This window comes from Tiliqua scincoides, chromosome 5, assembly GCF_035046505.1.
Source record: "Tiliqua scincoides isolate rTilSci1 chromosome 5, rTilSci1.hap2, whole genome shotgun sequence".
Classification (NCBI taxonomy): domain Eukaryota; kingdom Metazoa; phylum Chordata; class Lepidosauria; order Squamata; family Scincidae; genus Tiliqua; species Tiliqua scincoides.
Genome location: NC_089825.1, coordinates 3,756,732 through 3,781,096, shown reverse-complemented (window position 1 = coordinate 3,781,096; position 24,365 = coordinate 3,756,732). Strand labels below are relative to the sequence as shown.

The 24,365-nt window shown below is 45.5% G+C and overlaps 1 protein-coding gene across 1 annotated transcript in view; it reads left to right on the top strand.

Annotated features, from left to right (window-relative positions):
• The window catches only part of LOC136651243 (KAT8 regulatory NSL complex subunit 1-like), a 51,615-nt gene that overhangs the window by 5,036 nt on the left and 22,214 nt on the right, over positions 1-24,365 (top strand). The window contains exons 2-6 of the mRNA XM_066627468.1: positions 2,921-3,062; positions 6,251-6,442; positions 11,503-11,630; positions 19,170-19,374; positions 21,956-22,121. Of these exons, the coding sequence (XP_066483565.1) occupies positions 2,921-3,062; positions 6,251-6,442; positions 11,503-11,630; positions 19,170-19,374; positions 21,956-22,121 (833 nt within the window). The remainder of the gene's footprint in view (positions 1-2,920; positions 3,063-6,250; positions 6,443-11,502; positions 11,631-19,169; positions 19,375-21,955; positions 22,122-24,365) is intronic.

Sequence of the window (24,365 nt, the reverse complement as noted above, 5' to 3'; positions counted from 1 at the left end):
GCCACATCTCAAAAAAGACATAGTGGAAATGGAAAAGGTGCAAAAGAGAGCGAATAAGATGATTGCTGGGCTGGGGCATCTTCCTTATGAGGAAAGGCTACAGCGTTTGGGCCTCTTCAGCCTAGAAAAGAGGCGCCTGAGGGGGGACATGATTGAGATATACAAAATTATGCAGGGTTGGACAGAGTGGATAGAGAGATGCTCTTTACACTCTCACATAACACCAGAACCAGGGGACATCCACTCAAATTGAGTGTTGGGAGAGTGAGAACAGACAAAAGAAAATATTTCTTTACTCAGCGTGTGGTTGGTCTGTGGAACTCCTTGCCACAGAATGTGGTGACGGCATCTGACCCGGACGCCTTTAAAAGGGGATTGGACAAGTTTCTGGAGGAAAAATCCATTACGGGTTATAAGCCACGATGCGTATGTGCAACCTCCTGATTTTAGAAGTGGGCTATGTCAGAATGCCAGATGCAAGGGAGGGCACCAGGATGCAGGTCCCTTGTTGTCTGGTGTGCTCCCTGGGGCATTTGTTGGGCCGCTGTGAGATACAGGAAGTTGGAGTAGATGGGCCTGTGGCCTGATCCAGTGGGGCTGTTCTTATGTTCTTTTGTTCTCTGTTTCTTTCTGTGTGTAAACAACCAATATGTGCAAATAATTGTACAGGCTACAATTTTGTAACTTGCTTAACCTACTTCTTGTAAGTTCAGCCAAACTGAGGGCCTGTTCTTATCCCCAGCCCCCGGGGCATGAGGCAGGAGTGGAGGGGCAGGAAGGGAGATTGTGGGGGATGGAATACCGCAGGGCGAGAGAAGGGGTTGTCGGCAATGGGGAACTGCAGAGGGAGAGCAGGGGCGAGGCCAACGGAGGACTGCAGCGAGTCATGGACTCTTCAGTCACAACAGGAGAGGAAATGGAAGGCTTTCCACATGCGCTGCCTTTGATGCATCCTTGGCATCACCTGGCAGGACAAAGTTCCAAACAACAGAGTCCTGGAACGAGCTGGAATCCCTAGCATGTATGCACTGCTGAAACAGAGGCGCCTGCGTTGGCTCGGTCATGTTGTGAGAATGGATGATGGCCGGATCCCAAAGGATCTCCTCTGTGGAGAACTCGTGCAGGGAAAGCACCCTTAGGTAGACCACAGCTGAGATACATCTGCAAGAGGGATCTGAAGGCCTTAGGAGTTGGACCTCAACAGGTGGGAAACCCTGGCCTCTGAGCGGCCTGCTTGGAGGCAGGCTGTGCAGCATGGCCTCTCCCAGTTTGAAGAGACACTTGGCCAATAGACCGAGGCAAAGAGGCAAAAAAGGAAGGCTCATAGCCAGGGAGACAGACCAGGGACAGACTGCACTTGCTCCCAGTGTGGAAGGGATTGTCACTCCCGAATTGGCCTCTTCAGCCACACTAGACGCTGTTCCAGAACCACCATTCAGAGCGCAATACCATAATCTTTTGAGACTGAAGGTTGCCAACTAAATCACCTACCTAGTGTCCCATTTTGCACTTATACCTACCAAGACACTGGCAAAAAGTAATTTCCAGAATTCTTGTCTGCCTATCTCTATTTAACAGCCATAGTTTTGCACTTTCCAGTTATAATGTAATCGTTCTTGAAGCATTTTTTGAGAAAATTGGAAGGAGAGCTGGGCAATTTATACTCTGCTCTGGTTGTAGAAGACACTTGACGGCAATGTGTTTTGCAGCATGTATAGGATTTGCTGCTGAGTAGTATGTGGCCATGCAATCTGTCTTATGCCTAATACGTTGGCATATGAGGTTGATTGGGTTGGGATTTGAGGGTACTACTTCTAGTCTTTTCTGACTTACTGATCTCAGAAGGTTGTTATGACCTCAAGACTTGACTATTGCAATGCACAATATGTGGGGCAGCCCTTAAAGATTAAAAAGTGGGTTCCAGTGCTAGAAAGCTCAGGAACCACTGAAATAGAGGGTTTAACAGCAGTTAGCTGGCTACCTTCAAGGAGGATATGAAGGCAAGAGGTTGCCCTGCTGTATGACATCCAGAAGCATGAAGCCTCTGAATGTAGAGGTTCCATTTAGCTTATGGAACAATAGTTCTTGATAAATTTGTAACACAGCAGGGCTCTGTCTCCTTGTTGTCAAAGCTAGCACCCATCACCATATTGTGTGGCAGTGAATTCCACCCTCTTAGCTTTCGATTCACAACTGAATTTTTTTAATCCTTTAAAAAAATATTAAGAACATAAGAAGAGTCCCGCTGGATCAGTCCATAGTAGAGATGTAAAATTTCTGGAATTCTTGAAGATTTTGGAAATTTTTTTTTTGAAAAACCAACCTGTGATGTGGCTACAAGCGTCGGAGGTTTCTTGGCAAGAAACAGCAGTTTAATATTGTGGAAGTTTGTAGAGGAAAGACTCCAGAATTTGTGTTTTGTAATTAGAACATTGTGCAAACCATGAGCTTTAAAATAGGTACTTTTTAGAGAGGGAAATGAGTTTTGTAGCAGAAACATCAACTTGGGATGACCACAGAACAGTGTGTTACTGGGTTCCCATTACAATATTTTCACAATGTAGTGGTGCTTGTGGGATGGAAGAACATTTTAAAGTGGGGCTCTTCTTGTGTGTTTGGGTTAATAAACTGTCTTTATTAAACCAATAAAGATGAGAATTTGTTATTCATAAGTAGCTTCCTTTGCTTTTTTCACAAGGGAGATATTCATTTATAATGGGGCTTTAATACTGACAGGGTGAGTGCATATTTTAGGGACTTGTTTATGTTTATGGCTTGATAAGTACTCTGGAACTTCTCTGAGAAGCATTGACTTTATTTATAGCTACACCGTAGCTCATCTGCCCATGTTATTTCAAATACATAGGGAATACTTGGACTGAGAAGTGGTCTAGCACCTTACAAATACTTGCTTTTTCAGATGTCATCTTGCAGAACATCAGTGGGCAATGGAGAGAGCAGCCATTATCTGTCGGTGGACATGGCTGCAGGCTCAAGTTTCTGACTTGGAGTATCGCATAAGGCAGCAGACAGATGTTTATAAGCAACTGCGTGCCAACAAGGTAGAGCAACTTTTATTCTTTCGGCAGTATATTTCTCATTTTCTCTGACGTTCTAGTCTTATGTTCAGACAGCACACAAAGAGCCTTCCAGGAATTTTAGTTATTTACTAGTTCGGGAACTAGACTTTCCAGTGCTGCTTTAAAAATGGGTAGCAGCATAAGTGGGAATCATTTTGTGATTTTGAAATGAATGCCTTCCATTTTACTGGGATTTCCATAGAAATCCAATTCTTATCTGCCTTTTTTTCTGGCCATAAAAATAAAGTGGTGCAATTGATATGCCTAATGACGAAGCCTCACATTTGAAATTCTGAAGCCTCCCATTTGAGCAGTTCTGAATTAGAGGTAGTTTCCAAATTTTGCTTGATTTGTTTGATTGGTAAAAGGCTCTGTCATTAAAAAAGTTTGGGATAGCATTATCAGAAGAGTTTGAAAGTAAAAGTTGAATTTTTGAAGAACCACCACTTCATTGCAGCTGTTCTCCCAGGACAAGGGTGTTTTGGGAAGTGGCCAACCTCCAGCAGATCACATGCCACTTTTCACGTGCTTCATCTTGAATGTGCCACTCCATCTTATTTTGGCCGTCTCCACATGTGCTCGAGTGTTTTCACCGGCCCATGTGATCTGCCGAGTCTCTGTTCTGCTCTCTTTGCTCTGCCATGGCCTTTGTTGCTCCCTTTTTGGACTTTGAGCTGGGAAGAGCGCTATGCGCCCACAGCTATAGCACCCTGCATCAACTTGTGCACCCATGACAGGTGAGTTTGTGAGTCCACTTTGAAAATGTACACCGCCTGGAACAGATTCCCTGCAGATATTGGGGGCCCATTGTAAAGTTGTTTAACAATGTGTACCAATTCAGCACATGCTTGAGAAGAAAACCCCATTTGAATCTTTTAGAGCAGGGGTGTCCAAAGTTTTTGGCAGGAGGGCCACATCGTCTCTCTGACACTGTGTCAGGGGCCGGGGGGGGGGGGAAAAGAATTAATTTACATTTAAAATTTGAATAAGTTTACATAAATGAGTATATTAAAGATGAACTTATATGAATGAATGAAAGTCTTGCAATAACTCAAGGCCTATAAAGGCCTTGCACAAAGCAAGGCTGGCCTTTCCTTGCTGTTGCTACTGCATCACAGATGTGAAACAAGCAGTGGAGGGAGCCCTCATCCCACAACTCACTCAAGAGGTCAAACAGTCACCCTCATGCTGAGAGCAGTTGCGTAGTGTCAGCATGGGCTCCAACAAATCTCCGGAGGGCCAGAGGCTCATTGGAGACTGGAGGCTCCCTGAGGGCTGCATTGAGAGGCCTTGAGGGCCACAGGTGGCCCCAGGGCCGGGGTTTGGGCACCCCTGTTTTAGTGGCCTTGTGGCATTTAGGTGGAGGATAACTTTGGGAAATTTAATGAGGTTGCTCTGGAACATAACATTCAGCATTTGTTTGTAGCACCTCCCATCTCTTTGTCCCAAGGGGTTGAGTCAACATCCTTAAGTCATGGGGAAGACCTCCCCTCAGATTCTAGCAACAGACTTGCATGTGCAGTTTATCTTTTTAATATAAATCTAAATCCCAGCTGGGAAACAGAATGCAAATGTTTGGTTGTTTCACCATTAAGTTATCCTTTCCGCAGTGTGCAGGTGTCCCTCAGTTAATGTGGAGATTTGCTGTCCAGTGGCGTAGCTAAGGAGGGACCAAGGGGTTCTCGGCCCCACTGCATTGAGAGGGTGTCATGCTGGGGTACTTTCTTGTTTTGCACCCCCCCCTTCACGGGCGCATGGAGTGGTTGTGTGAGCAGCCGATGGCTTTTTTAACCTTTTTCCCCCTCAGAAAGCAGGGGAGAAGCAAAAAAAAAAGATCGGCCACACAGAGCAGCTTTCAACCACTCCAAGTGCTGAAGGGACAGGACAGGAGAAGGTACTGAGGTGGCATCTTTTTTTGTTACTAGGATTTTTTTATCTTTCTCTCAGTTAAGAGGCGCAAACTCCTGGGTTAATCTTTTTTGTGGGATTCTGTTTAACAATAAACTCTAATGCCAATCACTGAGAAATTTTTACTTTTTCCTTCCTGATTTAGGAACATTGCCAACAATTAAAATGCATGCATGAACGAACCCATTTTGTTTCTCCCCCAATACAGAAGCATAAAAGATATGAGTTGAATAATTCCTGCCCCACCCCATCTTAAAAGAGTGTGCACTCTCAGAGAGAGGTTATAAATAAAAACTGAACGAATTCAACAGTTTCCAGCCATCCTTTCAGATTCTATTTGACTCACAAACTTGTGGCGGGAGGGGGAGGGGAAGCAGGCAGGTGCTTGTCCCACTTTCTGGGTGAGAGCTGGAGGAGGAAAGAAACTGTAGTCAGTGTGCATGAGTAGAAGCCTTAACCATAAATCCTTTGATGCCAGCAGTGCTGGTAGGCTACTGCACTCGCTCAGATAGGGTGTTGACCTAGGGGTGTGAGCGAGTGGTCAGCTGCTTCACCATTGTCACCCACTGAACCCAGGTGTTGTCACTGTAGTGCAGCAGTCCTCAAACTCCAAGGGAGTTCAAGCCCCGCAGTAAGTCCTTGCAGGGGCAGGGAGAGGAGGCAGTTTTTATTCCAGAAAACATTTGATGCCCAATAAGAGGGTATGAGCGCTGGTTTTTTTTAGTAATTGATGTTTTTACTGGTGGTTTTTATTGCTGCTGCTTGGCTTTTATTGTCTATAGTTTTATTTGTATTTTATAGTTTTTAATGTATTATGTTTTATGTACTTTAATTGTTAGCAGCCTTCAGTGCTTGGGGAAAAAGGTGGGGCACAAATCAAATAAATACAGAAAACAAAAAGTAGCTAAGAGCTCCACCACCCCAAGAAATAGTGAGAGACTGCAGCATGTCAAACACTAGGCAGTGTCAAAGCAGTCCATCTTGTGTTTAAAGGAAAAAACTTGGGATGAGATTCTAATGCTTGATTAGAAGGCTCCATATCTGCAAGGCTACCTGATTGCCCCTTTTGCATTTTGCAGTGGTCACAGACTGCCACATATGTGTAGAAGGAAGATTAGAATAGTCTCATAAGGCTTTCCTTTTCACTGTAGGAGTTGAAGCCCTCAACATCATGGGCAGGGGAAGCTTCCAACTCCTGATTCCTAGTGGTGGCTCTCAAATATGCTTTTATTCATTTGAATAATGTACTCTTTATTCCTTAGGGCCCAGTTGTGCTGGGTGATCTCAAGCATGAGGATGTGCTGAAACAGAGATTCGGCTCCACAGCAACAGTGAATTCTAGGAGAAATAAAGTACTGCCACCCTCCTCTCATCTGAAGGTGACTACAGCAGACAGGCAGTGTGACTCATCTCCCCTTGTCCCTTCCTTCTTCCTACAGAATGCAGATAAACAGGTCAGTACATATAGGGAAAGAGGACAGTTTTGTTGTAGTCAGGACCAGTAGTGCAGAAAGGTGTTTTGTAAGTGTGTAATGTCTGGTCCTTTAAAATCCACATTACATTGGGTCAGTGCTGGAAAACATTTATGTACCTTGCTGGGTGCCTTTATATGTTAATGCTGATGTAAACATTAGGCCAGTGTTGTTCAAACTGGGGCGTCACGACGCCCCAGCCTGAGGTTCCTGGTCTCTTTCCCCTTAAGGGGTGAGGGCAGGGAGGAGGCAGCAGTGCAATGCCCAGGATCATGCCACTCAGGGGGGCTGCAGGGGCTTGGGTACACTCGCCCAAGCCTCCTGCAGCCACCTGGGGGTGCGGGGAGCTTGCGCGACCTTCGGCAGGGCTCCCCAGGTCAGGGAAAGTGAGAGTGGGGCGATCACGCCTCGCCTCCGCTAAACTGGAAGCGGAGCGCAATCGCTCCACTTTCCCTTCTGATGGGGCTGCAGGGACTGGGGTGCACCCTCCAGTCCCTGCAGCAGCCATCCCTGGGTGCAGGGAGCCTTGCGCTAGTCTCTGCAGGGCTCCCCAGGTCAGGGAAAGTGAGAGCGGAAAGATCGCGCTCCGCTTCTGATTTGCGAAGGCATAGCGCGATCTCTCCACTCTCACTTTCCCTGACCCGGGGAGCCTGCAGGCACTTGCGCAGGGCTCCTGGCACCCAGGGACGGCTTCTGCAGGGACTGGAGGGTGCACCCCAGTCCCTGCATCCCCCTGAGCGATGCAATTCTGGGGATCACTGCCTCCCTCCTGCCCCTGCTGCCTCCCCCCTGCCCCCGCAAAGACTTACTGCGGGTTTCAAACTCCCTGAGAGTTTGAAAATAAAAGAAAATATTGCTTTACTCAGCGTGTGGTTGGTCTGTGGAACTCCTTGCCACAGGATGTGGTGACGGCATCTGGCCTGGATGCCTTTAAAAGGGAGTTGGACAAGTTTCTGGAGGAAAAATCCATTATGGGTTTCAAGCCATGATGTGTTTGTGCAACCTCCTGATTTTAGAAATGGGCTATGTCAGAATGCCATTGCAAGGGAGAGCACCAGGATGCAGGACTCTTGTTATCGGCTGTGCTCCCTGGGGCATTTGTTGGGCCGCTGTGAGATACAGGAAGCTGGACTAGATCCAGTGGGGCTGTTCTTGTGTTCTTATGAAAACCGCTGGCCTAGAGGAACATTTGTGGACTTTGGAAGCTGAGCTGGGGGTGAATGCAGGGCAGGGGCCGTGCAGCAGACGGTAGCCATTGTGCATCTGGAACTGGGTGTGGGAGGCACAGAAAAGAGGACCAAAGGAGGGGGCCAGTCCTTTCCCTGGCGGACATTTAAGCACAGAGACAGTCCAACAAGTGCATTTCCAAACATTCATTATTATCTTTCATGTGCTGCAGAAGGTGGAGGAATCCGAAACTGCTGAGAGGACTTGACAGCTGCACATATGTGCAACATATAGGGATTGTAATGGTCTAGTTCTGTACACTGTATTAGAAAGCATTTCAAAGGAGTGAAGGGCTGATAGAACAGTTTTTTTAGAACCTTGTTTTAGATAATATTTCACTCCTAATTCTAAAAGAGGAAATAGCTCAGACAAAAAGTTTTTCAGTGTTCCCCAAATTTTCAATTCTTTCATTGGAAAAATATGCCTAAGCAGGGAGAAGTGGAAGAAAGTTGTTTCAGTGTTTTTGAACTTCATGTCTCTAGATGTATGCTTTACTTTGTTGAACTTCATGTACGCCCCCCATATCCACGTATCCTGTATCTGTGGATTCACTTATCTGGGTCAACCCCCCCCAGCATGTGCACCCCCATGTGACCCCCTCTGAAGGTGGGGGAGTTCTGCTTCCTTCACCTCTGGAGTGGACTCTGAGCTCAGCAGAGCCAGAGGATATCCATCCTCCACCTCTGCCAAGCTCAAATGTTTAAAAAAGTGAGATCTTCCCCAGGCCTACTAATGTATTATAAGACTTTAAAAATGTCACTTATGGTTTCATAGAGAAACCAGAAGTCTTCTTTTGGGGGGGGGGGGCCCTCTGAGCTCAGTCTGAGCTTGTCAGAGGCCGGGGATGGATGTCAGTGGGGCTTACTCTCAACTGAACATGCATGAAGTTGCAACCTGAATTATCCCAGGATCAGTCAATGAGTTAGCAAAACTGCTAATGTTTTGCTCGCCTTTCCTTTTTGTATCACCTTCCCTTACTTCAGAGTTTAGTTTATAAAGTCCTTGAGGGCAGAGAGCACGCTTGTATTACTTATCAATCATTATGTATGTGGATAATGCTGCACAAATAGTCATTGATGGTGGGAGATGAATATTTTTCAGTTGTACTCTTCATCTGCTGTTTTCCTGGTTCATTTGTCAAATGCTGATAGGATGGAAACTCCAAAAGTGCAATATGGGGTATTTTGATGCTGGCATACAGTATTTGATGCTGGCATTCATCATCAGAGACCCCTTCAGAGGCAAGAGGAGCAGAACCCCCGTGGATAAGGGAGCACGCCTGTATTACTTTCTCACTATGAATTGTTATCCTTAGGTTTTGTACACAATACTTATTATCTTTCCAGTTGTACTTTCAAAGTTAGGGTTTTGAGAGAAACTGGTTTGTCTTCTAGTAGTAGTAGTATTTGTATTGGCAACCTTCAGTCTCGAAAGACTATGGTATCGCGCTCTGAAAGGTGGTTCTGGCACAGCGTCTAGTGTGGCTGAAAAGGCCAATCCGGGAGTGACAATCCCTTCCACACCGGGAGCAAGTGCAGTCTGTCCCTGGTCTGTCTCCCTGGCTATGGGCCTTCCTTCTTTGCCTCTTAGCCTCAGACTGTTGGCAAAGTGTCTCTTCAAACTGGGAAAGGCCATGCTGCACAGCCTGCCTCCAAGCGGGCCGCTCAGAGGCCAGGGTTTCCCACTTGTTGAGGTCCATCCCTAAGGCCTTAGTAGTAGTAGTAGTAGTAGTAGTAACTTTATTGTCATTGTGCTACAGCACAATGGAATCTATGCACCTTTGAGATAAAAGCATAAATACTCGTATACTACAATTCCAACAGTCACACTCTACACACTCACCCACACATTCTGTACAACATGCATCATAATATAAAACAGTATAACAGACCATAACGCCCAGGAGCATGGTAACAACTATATTGCCTTATTCAACGTAATTATGGCTGTGGGATAAAAACTGTTCAGGAATCATGTGGTGCTGCTCTAATAGTTCTGTATCGTCTACCTGAAGGCAACAGTTCAAAGAACTTATGAGTCGGATGGAAGTGGTCTCTCAGAATACTATGTGACTTTTGCAGAAAGCGAGATGTATAGATGTCCTCCAAAGCTGGTAGATGAAGGTTGATGATGTGCTGCGTGATCTTAATAATTCTCTGCAGAGCTTAATAAGTGGCATATCTTGGGGGAGGCTGTAGAAGCTGTTACTGAAAGATGCATGTTTTCCCAGGAATGTGCGTTCTGGAAATCATTCTTTGGCAGTCAGCACTGGCTGATGAACAGACATGCTTTTCTCTTCCCCTCCCATCTCAAGCGTCCTCTGCAGAGTTGCAGCCCAATCCTATGTATGCATGTTTAGAAGTAAAACTGTGTTCAGTTGAATTTGTTCTGAAGTGTGCAGAGGATTACAAATCCAAGAACCTTCTTAAAAACGTTCCTCCGAATGCCACCATTGTACCAGATTATGTGCAAGTGTAGCAGAGACTTGAAGGCATAGAAACATATGGTAGCTCTGATAATAGTTTTTCCATGAGGTTGGCACCTAGGTTTATTCATTTCGTGTTCCATGACTGTTCAGACATTTTTGCTTCAAGAAGACCTCGTTCTCATAGAAGCCAAAACAGATAGCTAGACTTGTAGCATTTTTTGTTTTTTGAAGTTCAGACTATGATGCTGATACTTTAAAGATGATCAGCAAAAAATGGCCAAGCAGCTTTTATCTTGGTATTTAATTGTACAAATGTTCAGAAAGGGCTCTAGCACAGTGGTAGAGTACCTGCTTTGCATGCAGGTGGCCATTACAGCATCTCTGGGTAGTGCTGACTCCTCACTGAAACCCTGGAGAACTTCTGCCAGCCAGTGTAAAGCAGTGGTTCACGAAGTGAAGATTGTGACCTGATTTTTGGTGGGTCCCATAGCAGCCGAGCAGAGCTTCCAATGAAAACATGGGTGATGGAAAGATCAGATATCTAATTGCCCCAAGCCCTGAGTCTATTGAAAAATCATATTGCTGCTACTTGCCCTGCAAAGAGCTCAGTGCCTTGCAAACTCAGCTGCTGTTTGCAAGCCTGTGTAAATACAGGGAGATCAATGTTTGAGCATCTTTTTTTGGGTTATTGTTGTTTTTAAATAATTCTTTTCTAGATCACCTTTTTATAAAAGTCACATAAACCTGTGTGAGTCCTGATAGAGTTGTTTTAAAAAGTGGATCCTGATGCTAAAAGTTTGGGAACTACTGGTATAGACTAAGCAAGATGAAGCAATGGTCAGACTCTGTATAAGGCAGCTTCATATGTACAACTAAGTGGCAGGTTTCTTTGCCAAAGGCACAAACATGTTGATGGGCATTTTAAACCATATTGGTGAGAATATACATCTTGTGTGGTTTTTTTAAATGTTAAACCCTAAGTACCATTGTTGCATTGATTTTGTCATAGTGAATGATGAAAGGCAAAATTAAGATGGTTTACCTAAATTTACTAGCATTTTTAGTTTAAGTTTAGTTGTGATTGAGGAGCTCTGAATTCTTCCAATATAGTATATTATGGATAGATAGAGTTCATCCTAGTTAAATTGGGTTTGTGGCTGTGTGCCTTGATCTTTTGAGTGCACGTGCTTGAGAGTGACAGGATAGTTCTGGATTGTACCTACTAGGATGGCAAGCTTCTTTAAGTTTTGTTTCTCACTTGCAAATTGCTGCTTTTGTGTTTTCCTCCCTCCTTCCTTCCCTGCTTCCAACCACCAAACAAATAAGCTTTTTGATTCATTCTGCCACCAGACTTCAATGAGATTGAGATTTTATTTTTCTCTTGCAGAATTCTCACCTTGCGCAGTCTTTAAGAAACCTTGTGTGTCAAAGTCCCTCCTGTACACCCATCAATGGGTCTCCAGAGCCCCCCAAAGCCTGCACATCACCCTGTCAAGTCAACGGAATAAGTAACTGGTTAGTCCTTCTTTTCTTACAGGTTGATCAGTGTGCTGTTTGGAATTTGTCGTGTTGAGTGAACATTCTATTCCTATACCAACATCATTGAAAAGGACAATGTTGACATGCATTAGGAGGGGGGGGAGAAGGAAGAACATTCCTGTTCGGAATTGTCATGATTTTTAACGTCTTCAGGTCCAAGTTGAAATGAATACATAGTTTTTTAAAGAGATTTGTTGGGAAGTTCACACTCTTTAACTTGTTGAAGTGTGGGGTCATCATCTTGGAATCCACACTGGACACTGTGGGAAGGCGTTGCCTAGTTTTCCTTCTGTACAATTTCATTTGGAAATGTAGCTGTGGAGGAACTTTTGGTGGTGTTAGGAAAGAGCCCTCAGCTCATGGTGTAGGCACCATGTTGGCAACCTTCAGTCTTGAAAGACTATGGTATCGCGCTCTGAATGGTGGTTCTGGAACAGCGTCTAGTGTGGCTGAAAAGGCCAATTCGGGAGTGACAATCCCTTCCACACTGGGAGCAAGTGCAGTCTGTCCCTGGTCTGTCTCCCTGGCTATGGGCCTTCCTTCTTTGCCTCGGTCTGTTGGCCAAGTTTCTCTTCAAACTGGGAAAGGCCATGCTGCACAGCCTGCCTCTAAGCGGACCGCTCAGAGGCCAGGGTTTCCCACTTGTTGAGGTCCACTCCTAAGGCCTTCAGATCCCTCTTGCAGATGTCCTTGTATCGCAGCTGTGGTCTACCTATAGGGCGCTTTCCTTGCACGAGTTCTCCATAGAGGAGATCTTTTGGGATCAGGCCATCATCCATTCTCATGACATGACCGAGCCAACGCAGGCGTCTCTGTTTCAGCAGTGCATACATGCTAGGGATTCCAGCACATTCCAGGACTGTGTTGTTTGGAATTTTGTCCTGCCAGGTGATGCCGAGAATGCGTCGGAGGCAGCGCATGTGGAAAACGTTCAGTTTCCTCTCCTGTTGTGAGCAAAGAGTCCATGACTCACTGCAGTACAAAAGTGTACTCAGTACGCAGGCTCTGTAGACCTGGATCTTGGTATGTTCCGTCTGCTTCTTATTGGACCAGACTCTCTTTGTGAGTCTGGAAAATGTGGTAGCTACTTTACCGATGCGTTTGTTTAGCTCAGTATCGAGAGAAAGAGTGTCAGAGATAGTTGAGCCAAGTTACACAAAGTCATGGACAACCTCCAGTTCATGCGCAGAGGTTGTAATGCAGGGAGGTGAGTCCACATCCTGAACCATGACCTGTGTTTTCTTCAGGCTGATTGTCAGTCCAAAATCTTGGCAGGACTTGCTAAAACAATCCATGAGCTGCTGGAGATCTTTGGCAGAGTGGGTAGTGACAGCTGCATCGTTGGCAAAGAGGAAGTCACACAGACATTTCAGCTGGACTTTGCTCTCAGTCTGGAGAGGTTGAAGAGCTTTCCGTCTGATCTGGTCCGGAGATAGATGCCTTCTGTTGCAGTTCCAAAGGCCTGCTTCAGCAGGACAGCGAAGAAAATCCCAAACAAGGTTGGCGCAATAACACAGCCCTGCTTCACTCCGCTTTGGATGTCGAAGGGGTCTGATGTGGAGCCATTGAAGACAACAGTGCCCTTCATGTCCTTGTGGAAGGATCTGATGATGCTGAGGAGCCTGGGTGGACATCCGATCTTGGGGAGAATCTTGAAGAGGCCGTCCCTGCTGACCAGGTCGAAAGCCTTTGTGAGATCTATGAAGGCTATAAAGAGTGGCTGTTGTTGTTCCCTGCATTTCTCCTGCAGTTGTCTAAGGGAGAATACCATATCAGTGGTGGACCTGTTGGCTCGGAATCCGCACTGTGATTCTGGATAAACGCTCTCTGCAAGTACCTGGAGCCTCTTTAGTGCAACTCGGGCGAACAACTTTCCTACAACGCTAAGGAGAGAGATGCCACGGTAGTTGTTGCCGTCACCCCTGTCGCCTTTGTTCTTGTACAGCGTGATGATGTTTGCATCCCTCATGTCTTGAGGTACTCCACCTTCTCTCCAGCAGAGTCAGAGGATTTCATGCAGCTCAGTGACGATGATCTCTTTGCAGCACTTTAGGACTTCAGCAGGGATGCTGTCATTTTCCAGGTGCCTTGCCAAAGGCAAGGGAGTCCAGGGCCACGTGAAGTGCTTCTAGGGTTGGTTCACTGTCAAGCTCCTCCAGCACAGGCAGGCACTCAATGTTGTTCAGTGCTTCTTTGGTGACTACATTTTCTCTGGAATATAGTTCAGAGTAGTGCTGCACCCAGCGTTCCATCTGCTGCACCCGATCCTGGATGACCTCACCTGTGGCAGACTTTAGAGGGGCAATTTTCTTCTGCGTTGGACCTAGGGCCTGCTTGATACCATCATACATCCCCTTGATGTTGCCCATGTCAGCTGCTATCTATCTGGGAGCAGAGCTGGAGCCAGTAGTCGTTAGCACATCTCCTGGCAGTCTGCTGGACTTTGCTGCGAGCAGCAATGTAGGCACACTCTCTTGCGTATCTGTCCTTAGGTTCATGAAAGAACGCTGTAATATGACGTTTTGACTCCACTCAAACTGAAGGAGCAGTGCCAGGATTAATATCACTGCTGATAGTGTTTGTTTCTTTATTTAAAAAATAATTGTATTCTGTAATCCCCACGGTGGCTATCAAAAATGAAAAAAATCAATAAACTACATAAAGTAAAACAATGTGTGCAAGAGATAAAGCAAGTAAACTAAATAGAAATTAAAGAGACAGCCAAACAGAAGACAAAGAGGAACGTCAACAAGGGGGGAGCAGTTCTTAGCTTGAATGGGAGGGAACTCCACTGCTATGGTGTTGCCACAGTAAAGGCCCTCCCCCTTTCAGTCTCCAAACTAGCTTCCATTAATGGTAGCACATGTAGGAGCATCCCTCTTGATTACCTCAGGGTTTCTGATTATTTCATACAAGGGGATAGTCCTTCAAGTATCTCTTGCCTAAGCCATAAAAGACTTGACTGTTTGAAGAGCTCTCAAACTCTAAATTACCAAGATCCTTCTTATAACATTTGTATCATTAGACTATCTTGAGTTCTAGGGTTTCTCTTTTGAAGGTGGCTAAATAAGGCATCGTATTATTTTATTTATTAGACCCGGGGTCATTTCTCACCATCTGTCTCAAGCAGTGCTACTCAAAATGTGGTCTGCAGACCACTTCCTTGTCCATGAGCCATCGGCTGCTAGTCGGCAGAGTGTTTCCCAGGGCTTGCTTCTTCTGGCTTCTTAGAGTCTCTGAAGGCTTACCAAAGAACTTGGATGCACACCAAGCCTTGTGAGAGGCTTCTGAAAAGCACAAAATGAAGTGAGAAAGGCAAGTCTTCCTCTGTAATCCGATTCCCAAAATGTTTACAGAGTGGATCAAGAGAATATCCACCCATCGCCACTGTACTTACGTGTTTACCATATTGTGACTAAAAAGCAGGACTATGTTGCAGTATGAAGGCTTATTTTTTTTAACTGTAAACCTTTCATAAGTAAGAGTGTATGTAGTCTGCCAGTGAAGGACCATGGCAGCCGTATCATTTAGCCATAGAAGTTACTAGCCTGCAGCATTCTTCCTATCCTGCTATGGGAAGAACAGAATTCCAAAGGGGTATATTGCAGCTTAAGAAAAAATTATTTGTGACATGGACATGTATGTGATGTTGCTGATTTGAGCCAAATTTCAGCAGGATTTGTTTATGAATACAGATGTCCCGTTCTCTCTCTCCCGCCCCCCCCGGTATTCCATGACCTACTGCAGATAATACGAGGGTCGCCCAGAAAGTAATGCACCACATTTTTTTCTTCAACAATTATTTATTGAACACAATGAAACTTATACACAAGAAAGAATGATGTTTCTTCTACACTCCCTATTTTTCCACGTAATCTCTGTCCAGTTCTATGACCTTCCTCCAGCGAGACACAAGGGCATGTATGCCCTGTCGGTACCACTCCTTGTTCTGGTCACGAAGCCATTTCTTCACTGTGCGAATCACCTCTTCGTCATCCTCAAAATGTCTTCTGCGAATGGCATCCTTTAATGGCCCAAACAAGTGGAAGTCTGAGGGAGCTAGGTCAGGGCTGTAGGGTGGATGGGGTAACACAGTCCAACCCTGTTTAGTGATGTGTTCCGAAGTCCTCAAACTTGTGTGAGGCCGAGCGTTATCATGTTGAATCAAACATTCACCTGGGTTGTTATGGCGCCGAAGTCGCTGGAAGCGCTTCTTGAGTTTGGTTAATGTCTTCACATAAGCTTCAGAATTAATGGTGCTGCTTCTTGGCATCACATCAATGAGTATGACGCCCTCACAGTCCCAAAACACAGTGATCATGACCTTACCGGCAGAAGCAGTTGCTTTGAATTTTTTCTTCTGTGGAGATTGAGGAAGACACCATTCCATCGACTGTCGTTTTGTTTTGGACTCAAAATGGTGAACCCAGGTTTCATCACCTGTCACAATCCTGGACAAGAACGCTTCCCCCTCATCTTCAAAATGTTTCAGCAACTCAGAAGAAATGTTTTTTCTGAGAGATTTGTGGTCCACCGTAAGACAGTGCGGAACCCATCGTGCACACACTTTTGAGTAATCAAGAGCACGGATGATTGCATCCACACTTCCTTTGCTGATTGACAGCTTCAGCGCCAACTGCCTAGTCGTTATGCGTCGGTCCTCGCGAATGAGCACATCAGCAAGCTGCGTCTTGTCAGGTGTGACAGCCGTGGATGGCCGCCCCAAACGCTGCAAATCTTGGAGCTCTGCCGAACCGCCTTCTAATGGCCTCACCCTCTGTGCCCAGCGACTAACTGTACTTCGGTCGACTGCAGATTCTTCATAAACTGTACACAAACGTTTGTGAATGTTCCCAACAGTTTCTTTCTCCGCAGTGAGAAATTCAATGACGACACGCTGCTTGTAACGTACATCACTTACAGACGCCATTTTGAAACACTGCTGCAGCTACACTGTCTGTCTGAAGAAACCAAAAATTTGTGTGCGCACTCCTGAAAATTCAAATAATGTATATCTAAAGTTTCGCATTCGTACCATTACTGTAGGCTGAGAAAAAAAATGTGGTGCATTACTTTCTGGGCGACCCTCGTAGCAAACCCTAAATACAGTATTTGCAATTTCTGGCCTGGAGGGAGCTGCAAGGTGAGGCTCTGCGAGAGGCACAGAGGGAAGCACAGCAATTAAGCAGAGTGCTGGTGCAGCTGAGTGCAGTGATCGAGGCGAGCCAAAGCCTTCAGTCGCACATAATAATAATACAGGTATTTCTATACCGCCTTTCTTGGTCCTCAGATTTTTCCTTAGACTTTATTCAAGGCGGTTTACCTAGGCAGGCAATTTAAATCCCTGTAGGGATTTTTACAATTTGAAAGAAGGTTTCTATATTTCAAGAAACCACAACATTCAGATGTTTCTTTCTTGATCTGGTCGCACATTCTGGCCTCCATCTGCTCAGCTTGTCAGCTGCTTCAAGGTCACACGGTGCTGGTGGCCTTGAACTGGCGACCTTCGGATGTTATCTTCAGGCAAATGGAGGCTCAACCCACTAGACCTGCACATGGTGTGCTTCAAAGGAGGAGGAAGGAAGGAGGAAACAAGGGGGCACTGTGCAACAGTTTTCAAGAAGTTTCTGGATTTTTTTTTGAATATTTTCAATCTGTGGTTGGTTGAAACAGCAGATATCAGTCCCATGGATATGGGGGCCCCCACCGCTTGTGTTTTATCCTCACAAATGAGTGATTACATTTTGCCCATATGCATGGAGAGGTCAAAGAGAAGAAACTTGCAAGTTCGGTGGTGCTTGGTACATTTTGTGCATTAAGACTCTGCCTTTGGCAGGGATGATGCGTTTGACCTGGGGAACCAAGGCTTTATTAGTGCACTGGAATTATTTTTGAAAGGACTTGTGTGTTGGTGATGTCTTTCTGTTTTAGGTTGTTATAAACCTTGAGGCTGTGCTGAGTCATCCTGTCTTTGAATTCGAGTATGTGTGTAAGTCACGTCCATGGAACTAACAGAAGTTGGGAGAAGTCACTCAGAAAGTTGAATGGTGGTGCATGTCTAGTGGAAGGAGATGGGGCCCCAGAGACTGATGCTAAGAGCAAGGCAGAACTGTTTTTCTCACTGGGCTGTTTCTCTGCCCACCTGCTTGCTTCAGTGCAGGTGGTACCCCATGGGCTGCCAGGGTGTCTCAGGAGGCTGTTTCATCTGGGCTTAGTAGGGCTGGCAGGAAGCTCAAGCCATAGTACCCATTGCATAGCACCCTCAGCCTCCCAAACTCTCTTTTCTTCACTCTGTTTGAAACTATTACCCAGGTTGTGGTGTCTCCTCAGTCTGAACTTGGAGGCAGTGCAGCCCCGGGATCAAAAGAGGCTTGAGTGAATAGGCTGACTACTGTCCTGGGCCCAGCCCTTGCCAATGCAGCAGCCCCACTACTGCTCCTGATAGTGGGTAGAATGAAGGTGATGTCCTCTGTCAGGCCTGCTCTTTTTCCTGCTGCTGCTCTAACCACAACTACTGTTTGGGTTGGCATCTTTGCAGATTAGGTCTTGTGACTTTCAAGAATGTTGGTTGGCAGAATAGCATGTCCTGAAAGCATGTCACAAGTTAAGTTTAAGGAGAAAAAATGGCTACTCAGAAATATTGGTACATTTTTAGTACTGTAAGGAGGGGTGTTTCTTCACCTAAGTCTGAGCTGTTCTGAAGCTGGTATGGATGTATCTTCAGCCTTACAGTTTTCTTGCATTGAATAGGTGGGACATGCTAGCAAGTGGGGAAGCCTTTATTGGCTATCCTTACACTAGAGTAGGTGGTACTTGGTGAAATTGGGTAGAGTTACATGGGGTGACCTATGTGTCAGAGCCATGGAAGCACAAGTGGAAGTCTTTGTTTTCAGTTTCTTTTTCCTGACTCAGGGAGGAAAAAAACTCAAAAACTGGGAAAATTAATATTTATGGTAACATTTGAGATTCCCCTGGGGTAAGAATCACAATTTTGTTGCATAAAGTTCTTTGGCTGATAGGTTTTATTCTAACCTCCTTCCCAGGTATTTTGAAGAAGATATTAGAAAGTTTGATTGTATGAAAAAAAAATCTTAGTCTCTTGTCTTAAGAAGCCTCTATCACTGTTCAAGTTCCTGAAACAAAAATATGCATAAATGTCATTCTGTAACTTGTTAGGATTTGCTTGGGCTAGGAGTTCCTGAAGGACAGAGGCACAAAGTTGTTGGATGTTTTTGTGTAACATGAAAATGCACACAGTGTTTACCACCATTCTGTTCAATCAAGTTTCCCCCCAGAATTTTACAGTTTTGATTGAGAGAGTATGGTCAAAGTTAAGGTTTTGTATAACTGTTAGCCCTACTGGGAGAAATGAAACTAGGCAAGTCGACTGTTTTGTCTGAGGAATTTGTCCAAGAATGTGTGCTGTGAGATAATCTGCAAAATTATAGTATTGAATGTTTGCATTCCCTTTTCAGGGCAATTCTCAGTGTGTGAATTTCTTAATTTTGGCTGCAGTTTCAACACATGCTCCACCAGCAACAATTTCCAAGATGGCGTGGGTTCTGACAGGATTCTTAAGAAACCCAAGGAAATTAACAGTCTGCCTGCTACATCTTCTTCCCTGGACAACAGCTGTGTTGCTGCTAGAATCCGTCCAGTTTGCAAATACAGGAAGCGCAGATTGGTGAGAGTCAACACAGTGTCTCACCTTAGTAGAAAGGTAGGTGTGAGGCTGCAAAATCTCTGCTTTGCTTTTGCAGTGTTTGTCTTAATGTCACATTTTAATAGGAGGCTTGGTGGCAGTGAATTGTATTACCTTTTGGGTGTGGGGCTTGTACAAATCCTTGACAGAATCATGATCCATTTCTTGCCATGAAAGATTGTTGAATGTTGGAGAAAGCAAACTCTTCAGCACCATTGAACTTGGTAAGAAAGATGTTCACCTCCATGGAGAGGATATGTGGTTAGCATCATTTCTGTGAGAAGCAGGGAAGGGCTGTAGCTTGGTGGCAGAGCCCATGCTTTGCATGCAGAAGGTCTCAGTCTTCCATCCCTTCAATTGCCAAGGATAACACATGACAAGTGATGGTAATAAGGTAGCAGATGACATAAGAGATATGCCTGAGATCCTGGTGACCTGCGGTTGGATTAGATAATATTGGGCTAGATGGGTCAGTGATCTGACTTGGTACAGGGTAATTTGGTAATAGGGGGTACATAATTGGGATTTGTAACATTACACATGATCTGGAGAGAGTGGGAGGAGAGGACTCATTGGAACCACTAACCATTCATAGACAGAAGGAGGTCCTGCTTCATGCTGTGCATAACTCGTTTGTGGAATTTGTCAAGGAACCAAGATACATCATGCCAGACGTATTGGTAGGCTGAAGCGTTGATACACACTGAACAAATCCAAACAAACAAGCAAGTTCAGAAAAGATGGAATTCCAAAGTTGTGTTGCCACCACAGAGAAAATCCTATGTCTTTACCCTTGACTGAATTTGGATGAGTGGCAATATGTAGGAGGCTACCCCCTTGATTATCTTGGAGGGCAAGATCCATGGCTTTGGTCATTTCCCCCATTCCAGGGGCTGAGTGGGGCATTGTCTGACTCACCAGCCATGGGAATGGGAAAATTCCCCATAGCTCAAGAATGTTAGAGTTGCAACCTTTTGTCTGGTAAAGAGTTGTATGGAACCTTGGATGAGCAGGCACATAAAACAGCATACACCAGCAGAGTTCTTTGAATGCAGTGGTTATATTTCAGAGCAAGGGTTATCACAGGTAGAGTAATCAGTAAACAGTCCTAGTCAGCACGATGAGCAGTCAGTTCATAAACAACAAATCCAAATCAGTTTTCCAAGATACACAGTCAAAGTTCATTCCATGGTCAGTAACAACATGTATATACTCACATCCAGCCTCCCACGTTACTGGCAGCAGTTCAGTAGTCTCCTACTACACTCCTACTGCTGCACTGGAAGCTCAACAGACCAAACATTAAGTAGTTGGAGTGGCCAATCAGTGTAGGCTATGCCACACCCAGGGTGAGGCAGTCACAGGTGTTTGCTGATCCTGCTGACTCCAGCAATCTGCACCTGTTCCTGAACCACCTTGTTGGCTGTGTTTCTGCCTTATCCAGAACATAGACCTGACAAAGAATCCTTCTTGATCCATCAGTCTTCTGGGCATACAAGTATTCCCTTTGCTCTGCAAAGAGAAGGTGCCACAGTTGGCCTAAACACTACCAAGCAGTGATCTTTTCATGACAACGGAGCGATCTTGATCTTCTCCACTTCCAGATCACCATCCACTTGTCTGGTTGTAGTAAACACCAAGTCTATCATGTGCCCTACCACAAGTGTTGGGGCAGAAATAACTGAGCTGCACTTCCACTGGTATCCCCAGCATGGACACTGAAGTCTCCCAAGACCAAAAGGTGGGGGCATTCCAGTGCTGTGTTGGAGAACACCCTGATCAGCTAAGGCAGGGAGACTATTGGGCAGCAAGGTGAGCAGAACATCCACAAAATCCCAATCCTATCTCACTTGTTCACCCCACATGGAGACGCTCAAACTTATTGAACTGCTGGACAGTATGTAGACAGTACCTGAGCACCGTACAAAGGCTCTGTGAAAAAATAAACTGGAAATGTTCTGCGCTGGTTGAATATCATGCGAGCCATAGGCACAGTCTTTGTGTGTGTTCTTAGATGTCAGTCAATATTCCACTAATAAAAACTGAAGATTTGCCAACAGAAGAGCCAGCAGAAGGGATCATCTTATAGAAGGGAAACTGTGCTCTTTTTATGCCCCACCCTCATTGCTGCTGTTGAATATCTGGCACTGAGAGCTACTCGATTGCATGTGTTTTGTGGAGCTTGGGCATCTGTGTGTGTATGGAAAAGGAAACGTTTCCCACAACTTGTGGGTGTATTTCCTCTTTGAAGTCTTGTTTCTGGGTTTATAGTCTCCTTAACTTGTGTCTAAAACAGAAAGCTGCTCTTTTAGAAATTAGCATTTGTATAGTGCTGTCTGAGCATGCAGAGCACTTGGTATGCATCATTGTGATGTAGTTCTTGAAGGGCTGTTGTGATTAAATATTCTTGATCCACTTGTTGCAGCTGGGGAGCTGAGGCTTAGAGGGAGCGGCCTGTCTAAGGCCATCTGTGAATTTATAGCAGATGCGAACTAGCGAAGTCTTGGCTCTCCCAGCTCAGTCTCTTGGGCACTGCACTACTCAGCTGTCTACTTGCTACTGTAGATAAGTAGCCATTTTAATCTCCTTTTCATTTCAGCCACAGAAACCTCTTACCATGAGATGTAGTTGTGAACTGCCCAATTCCTGCATCTTGTGTGACTGTAAGGCCTCCATCCAGACCATAGATCCAGAGACCATGTCTTTGGAAGAGCGGGTCGCTCTCCTGGATTCCGGATTCCATCCTATACTCTCCTTTTCTCATGGTGAGTAAAGGTAGTGACTTCATGTGAAATGCTGTCCAACCTCTTTTGGTGACCTGTCTTTGTTGTCTCTGCAGGCACAAGTGCATGCAACTCACTGCTAGTTCCATTATCTCTCTCTTTCAGTGGGGAATCCTGGCATGGATGTCACCTGCCACATTTCTGGAAGATGTTCTCTTTTACTTCTTTTGCTGCTTGTTTAGCAGGAGGGCTCTTCTGAAGAATGAACTAAGGCTTATTTGAAAACATAAACCAACTCAACTTTGGGGATTTAATTTTGATGTTTAATCTTGATTTCTGTTACACTGTTTCCTCTTTTTATGTTGCTAGCTGCCTTGAATAGTCCTGTTAATGGAACTGAATGGTGGTAAAGAACTATTTTAAGTGGATAATAAATCAGTGTTGACGTTTAGAGTGGCTTTGCAAAGGAACACAAAGAGTGCAGTTTCCAAGTGAAACATTTTCTGTGACTTCAGCAAAATTTGAACGGTTTTCCTTATCACAAATATTCTGCTGTATTTGTGCTCATGGGCCTTTGAGGTAAGAGCAACTCTCAGACATTGCCCTTGCCTAAAACTAGTTTAAAAGCTGACTTTTTCTGACAAAGCTTGGCTCAGTGTGCAGTGACATGATGGAAGGCAGCTGGAAAATTAAAGCTTCATGTGTTTCATGCTAAAGATTTATAGGTCAAACCTCCTTGTGCATGGGGGTTTTGTTCCCCAAAACCTGGCTGATAAAAAATTTCACGTGTAGCAAAATCAGAAATGTTTTTCCAGCAGTAACAAAAACCCACTGTAAAAACGTCCGTGTAATGTTTCTCAACAAGAAATAAGTGTGTGTGCGGGGGGGGGGGATAGCTTCTCTTACCTTGCACAGCAAGCTGGCGGGCACTCTCCAGGCGCTCGGAAAGCAGTTTCCAGATTATGTCACACGCCCAACACCTCGCAGCCTGACCACCCTGGTTCCTGCTGGTCGGTCGGTCGGTCGGTCGGTCGGTCGGTCTCTCTCTCTCTCTCTCTCTCTCTCTCTCTCTCTCTCTCTCTCTCTCTCTCACTCACACACACACACACACACACACACACACACACACACACACACACACACACACACACACACACACACACACACACACACACACACAGAGCTGTGCTTTCCTAAAGCCCCTTGGTCCCCTTCCTCCCTCGCTCCTGCTGCCGCCACAGCCACTGTGCGCCCTTCACAGGGTCCGCCCCCTCCTTATAAGTGGGAGGAAAATTTAAAGAGAGATCCCCAGGACGCTTCTGCAAGCAACTGGCTGAAATCTCTAGTCTCCTCAGCTGCCTGCCTTTTGGGGGGCTTGCTCACATCCTTTAAGAACACTGAAGCAAGAGGGGAAAGTTTGGGCTTCTGCCTCCTCCTCGTGTGTTGGGGATCAAGGGAAGCTTTGTGGCTGGCTGTCTGGCCCTTCATCTTGTGGGTGCTGAGTGAAGCCTCCTTGCTTCAGTGTTCTTAAGGAACGTGAGCAAGCCCCAAAGCAAGTTGGCAGCCAAGGAGACTGGAAATCTCAGCCAGTCGCTTTGCAGAAGCGCTGCTGGGGAGGGGGCTCTTCAGACTTTGAGCCCAGACCAGCTTGTGAGGAGGGGCAGACCTCATGGGGCGCAGAGTGGTGGCGGCAGTGGGAAGGGAAAGGGGACCGAGAGGCTTTAGAAAAGCAGAGCCTCCTCTGTGTGTGTGTGTGTGTGTGTGTGTGTGTGTGTGTGAGAGAGAGAGAGAGAGAGAGAGAGAGAGAGACCAGCAGGAACCAGGTGCAAGGTGCTGGGCAGCTCCTTCTGTGGGGTAGTTTCCACAATGGAGGGGGGGTGCGACACGATCTGGAAATAGCTTTCTGAGCGCCTGAAGACTACCCGCCAGCTTGCTGCGTGAGGTAAGGGAAGTTCCTCTCTCCCACACTTATTTCATGTTGAGGAAACATTTAAAGGGACTTTTTTTAAGCAGCTCCACATGGATGGCCACTTGTGTTGAGTCAAATCCATGGATGCAAAATCTAGTGATAATTTGGCTCAACCTGTATCCCTTGCTCTTCCCTCAAGAGTCAGGGTGGCTTTCAATAAAAACACTTAAAAACATAAAAATCGATATTAAACAGTCACCAGCAAAAATTCAACAAACAAAAGTATTACCACCAACATACCATAAAACTGGGCAGCATCATAGCACATCAACATAGATCTCTGCAACTACTGACGGATCAGCAATGGGAAGGTCTCT